The sequence below is a fragment of the Tribolium madens genome, unplaced genomic scaffold, assembly GCF_015345945.1.
Source record: "Tribolium madens isolate multiple individuals breed KSU strain unplaced genomic scaffold, Tmad_KSU_1.1 Scaffold_96;HRSCAF=242;Tcas5.2_LG5, whole genome shotgun sequence".
Classification (NCBI taxonomy): Eukaryota; Metazoa; Arthropoda; class Insecta; order Coleoptera; family Tenebrionidae; genus Tribolium; species Tribolium madens.
In genome coordinates, this window is record NW_025401068.1 from 14,185,768 (window position 1) to 14,190,328 (window position 4,561).

Here is a 4,561-nt window from a genome sequence, read left to right on the forward strand (position 1 = left end):
AGTTTCAAAAATTTTGAATTTTTTGAGTTTTTGAAGGTGAGCGGTAGTAAAATCGTAAAAATAGTCAATTTACTAAAAATCGTAAAAACGGTTGAAATATGGTTTTCTAGACGTAAAATTACTCGCTGAACACGATTCAACTAGTTAGAATACTCTACGATGCATAGTTTTTGAGATATTGAGTAATAAATTTAAGAATAAGGCTAAAAGTAWAAGCACTATATCCGATTTTGACCAAAAATCAACATTTTTTTGATTCTTATGAAAAACTAGTACTATATGTAAAATTAACCGGAGAACACGCCTGTADAAACCCTGTTGACCTAAGACTCATAGTTTTTGAGATATGAATTTTTTTTTGAAAAAACTAAAAATGGCTCTGTACCCGGAYCCATAACCCGGAGCGACTTCCGGTTTGCGCCAGTAAATAGATAATTTTAAGCTWATTTTAATGGTTTTTACCCCTTTGCTCTAAGTTCTATAGTTTCGTAGAAAAACGCGTTTAAAGTTTCACAATTTTGACAATTTTCACTTTTTGAACGGCGATTACGGCCAAACTATTAGACTTAGAGCAATCAGTTCAACTCCATCGTAATCAGCGTAAGAAAATCTATCGACTGAGGCCAAAGCCAAGTCGATATCTCGCAAAAAAAATTTCAATTTTTAAACGCCGATTACGGTGAAACTAAAGGAGATAGCGCAAAATAATTGAAAAATTCGTAATTAGCGCGTCAAAATCCATCGGATAAGATAGGTTCAACATTTTTTGATTCTTATGAAAAACTACTAAAAAAAAGTTTGAATTTTGTAAGTTGAATAGGATTACGATAAAAAAAATACTCTTTTTTTTTTTTTTTTTTTACGTCCCACTTTTTACAATCGAGCTTTGGGACCCTTATAGTTTCATTTAGAATGTAAATTAACACTTCCTAGTAGTTTTTGGTCGATCCAAAATTTCACAAATTTTGCTATTTTTAAAACCTTAAAAGTTATTCTAAAATTATAATATTAATTAACAAGATTGAGAAAATTCATGAGATTCAAATGATGAACAGTCAACCCTCAAAAAAAAATTGTCTGACATAAATTAATTTAAAATCTCGGTTTTTCCTCGACCAAAAAATCTAAAATTATGTAATTTTTTTCTTCATTTATAACCCTACTCTATGACGTAAAACAAGTTGCATTGTACAAAAAAAAAATTAGGGGTGGGTTTTTCAAACTAAAGATAACCCCATCGTGTCACCCCTCATACATCTCAGCCGGAAGCATACATTTTAAAAATATAAAATGAAGTAGGTATTTTGTTTTTCCTAAGCGAGATACGAAAATGACCATCGCCAAAGTCAAATTTGACTAAACCGTTCGATAGAACCTTTCATTGCGCATCTTTTTTGACATACTTCATTTTTACGTGCGACGCATACTTTTCGAGATATTCATGTTCAAATTTACCAATTTAAATTGCGCGCTTCTTTGCAATTTGTTAAGGTTGGTAATAGTCGGCAAACATACACACACGCGTGAATTTGTAGTTGCAAAAGTTTGAAGTGCCGGCACAGATTAGTTGCTTGCTAATCTGTGGTGCCGGTAAAATAGGTTTCTTTAGGGATTATTCAGTGTTTTGCCTAGATGCTGAAGTAAATCTTTGTGATGAATTTGAATGCACCACTTTACACGCTGCTGCTGCAGGAAACAGCCCCCGCTTCTGCCAAATGCTGCTTGAAATGGGGGCCGATGTCAATTGCAGAAATTCCGTAGGGGCGACGGCTTTGCAACACACTTATGAGTTTGGTAATCCAGATGCTATGTATTTTGGGGCGAACGCTAGGATTGTGGATAATTGGGGTCATCTGCCCTTAGAAGGGGCATTGCCTCGGTTTGATACCGAGTGCCATGAAATTTTATTTAATCATACTGTAGATAAGGAAAATACTTTTTCGTTTCACGTTTTGGGAGCCGTCTTAAAGGTAAATTCGACACTAGTTCCCAAAATTTTGAAAAGACTTCTCTCCTGTTTTGACTTTGTTTTTTTTTAAGTAGAGGGAAACAAAAACAACCAAAAGCATAACATTGAATATTTATTTTTGTTGGAGGACCATTAGATAGATTTAACTGTAGGAATTGTGGCCTCCACTGACTTCTGATATTCTATTGTATTAAAACTAACGTTAAGATTGAGAATTACAGATCGTGGTTTACAAAAATCTTACTACTCAAAAAATAAATATTTTGGGGAAATTAAGAGTTCTCACAATTTTGAAAATACTTTATGCAATATATAATTAGAATAATTGTTTACTATAAAAAAATATAAAATGGAGTTGTGTAATTTGGAAATAAAAAGGATGTAATATGAATGTATCAGGCAGGATATGATCGATTCTTTGCTTAAGTTATGAAAAAGACAGTAAGTACTCCACTATTTTTAACCATTTCTTAATATTGCATCTACATTATTGAAATAAATAAATAATATATTTACAAACGTTACCAATCCCACATACAAACTACTAAATTCATCACTCAGCAACATATTGGCTTGCCGTATCATAGGCCATATTCAAAGTATAAGACTAATTAAATATTTTTAGTACGAAGCAAAACCAATCTGTTACATTTCTAGCTTTCTAAAAAAAGGCAATATGGTTTTCTTAAAATCTAACAGTTCAATAAAAATCTTTAAAAACATGACAGTTGGAATAAACTATAATAAATCTTATTGTAACAATTATTGACAGCTGCAAATAACTATTAAGTACAAATACTTGAAATCTATTGATCACAACAAAATTTCTCAAAAATAAATTAACAAAAAGCAGTGAACAAATCGGAAACATTTTTGGTGGTGCATAAAATTAGAGTTAATTTATAAAACCTACCTAGACTATATACAATTTGATCAGTAGATTCCAGGAGATATTGATAGGGATTACGATTCCAGTCTGTTTCAGTCAGTTATTGATATCTGTGCAAATCCTATCAGTGCCTTATCATCCGGAGTTTCATTATTAGTCAGTCCTGAATTCTAGACAAAAAAAATAATAATAAACAATACACCAAACAAGTAATATCTTACCAATGGAAAGGTTACAACTTTTATCATATCTCTCGAGTCAATAAGCTTCTTAAGATTTTGCGTGATTACTTCGATATCTTTACCATCTACAAGCCCAGCACCGACCAACTCACTGGCAATACCTTCGGCCGAATCTTTTCCAACAGCAAACTCAAATCGGATGTCGTTTAATTCGCGCTTCGCATTTCTGAAACAATTCCTGTTTTAATTTGAAACACTAACAAACGAATCGAGTTACCTCATTCGCAGCACTAAATTAACTGGTGGTGGATCACCTTCACTACTTTCATGGTCCGATCCCGACGACCCTGCTGATGCTAACGTATTCATGGGTTTCGAGTCAGTGTCACTCTCACTAGATGCCGCATCTTCTCCTTCATCCTCACTCGACCACACCCATTCACCGGTCTCTTTCCTGTGCAACCTTCCAGAGGCCCCAGGTTGCCGTTTCGACGCCTTTAAACACCACAAAACAACTCAAAAAAGCCCCAAATCTCTTTCAGGGACGGTGGGTTACAATTTAACCCACTTTTTTAACTCACCTTAATTTATATTTTTGAGCAGTTTTACTCATTAATGGTAATATTTTTAATAATACAGACATTATTCTTGTAGAGTTTACCACATTTTTTTATTTACAATCAATAAACTTTAAATTATTATGAAAACTATACAATTTATTAATTAATTTGAAATACCTACAATCAGCGTAGAAAAGATTGTCCTCCTAATAAACCGCGCGGACCCTTAGAGGCTGAACCCATAAACTACAACTATAAATCTTTTCCATTGTAAACGTCATTTCTTATTCAACAGTATATTTAGTTTGAAGTGAAACTCAGTTACCGATTTTACTTTCAATTGAGTAAATAACAAATTATTTAAAAACATTCAGAGCTTTATACTGCAACTTAAAATAAAATAAAAAATTATTTTAATTGTTGTTTAATTAGTTACTTATTTACTAAGATAACAAATAATTGCCGTTTTAAATTAAATAAACAATATTATTATTAGAAATACCTAATAAAAACTATCTATTACTAGGAATAAAAAGACCAAAAAAAAAACCTGAGACTATTTAATATAACTCTTTAAAATATTGATACTTACATATTTTTTTGACAAAAAAAATAAATTAAATAATTTCATTATTAGTTTTTATTCAATTCAAATAGGTAGACGTGCTGACTTTTTGAAGTCGTGGCAACCCTTACAAAAAAAGAATATTTAAATTGAACTATTGAGATGTTTACAACCAAGATATTGCAATCGTAACAATTTGTTTTTGTTAATAATTGTTCAGTTCAGTTATTTTATTAAAATTTCTAAATTAATCATCAATTTTTAATTTTGTTTATTTTTGTGTATTAAAAAAAAATCATAGCCATTGGAAAACTGTCTATCTTATTAATAAACAAACTATCACCAAATATTTACTTCTAACTTTAATACAACAATATTTGCAAATAACTTTTTAAT

The 4,561-nt window shown here is 31.3% G+C and overlaps 1 protein-coding gene across 1 annotated transcript in view; it reads right to left on the reverse strand.

Moving 5' to 3' along the window:
- Positions 1 to 2,064: 2,064 nt before the first annotated feature.
- LOC123013362 (serine/threonine-protein kinase OSR1) overlaps positions 2,065 to 4,561 on the reverse strand; it is an 8,870-nt gene continuing 6,373 nt past the window's right edge. The window contains exons 9-11 of the mRNA XM_044411835.1: positions 3,318 to 3,535; positions 3,080 to 3,266; positions 2,065 to 3,028 (exon numbers count right to left, since the gene is read on the reverse strand). Coding sequence (XP_044267770.1) covers positions 2,951 to 3,028; positions 3,080 to 3,266; positions 3,318 to 3,535 — 483 coding nt within the window. The 3' untranslated portion in view covers positions 2,065 to 2,950. The remainder of the gene's footprint in view (positions 3,029 to 3,079; positions 3,267 to 3,317; positions 3,536 to 4,561) is intronic.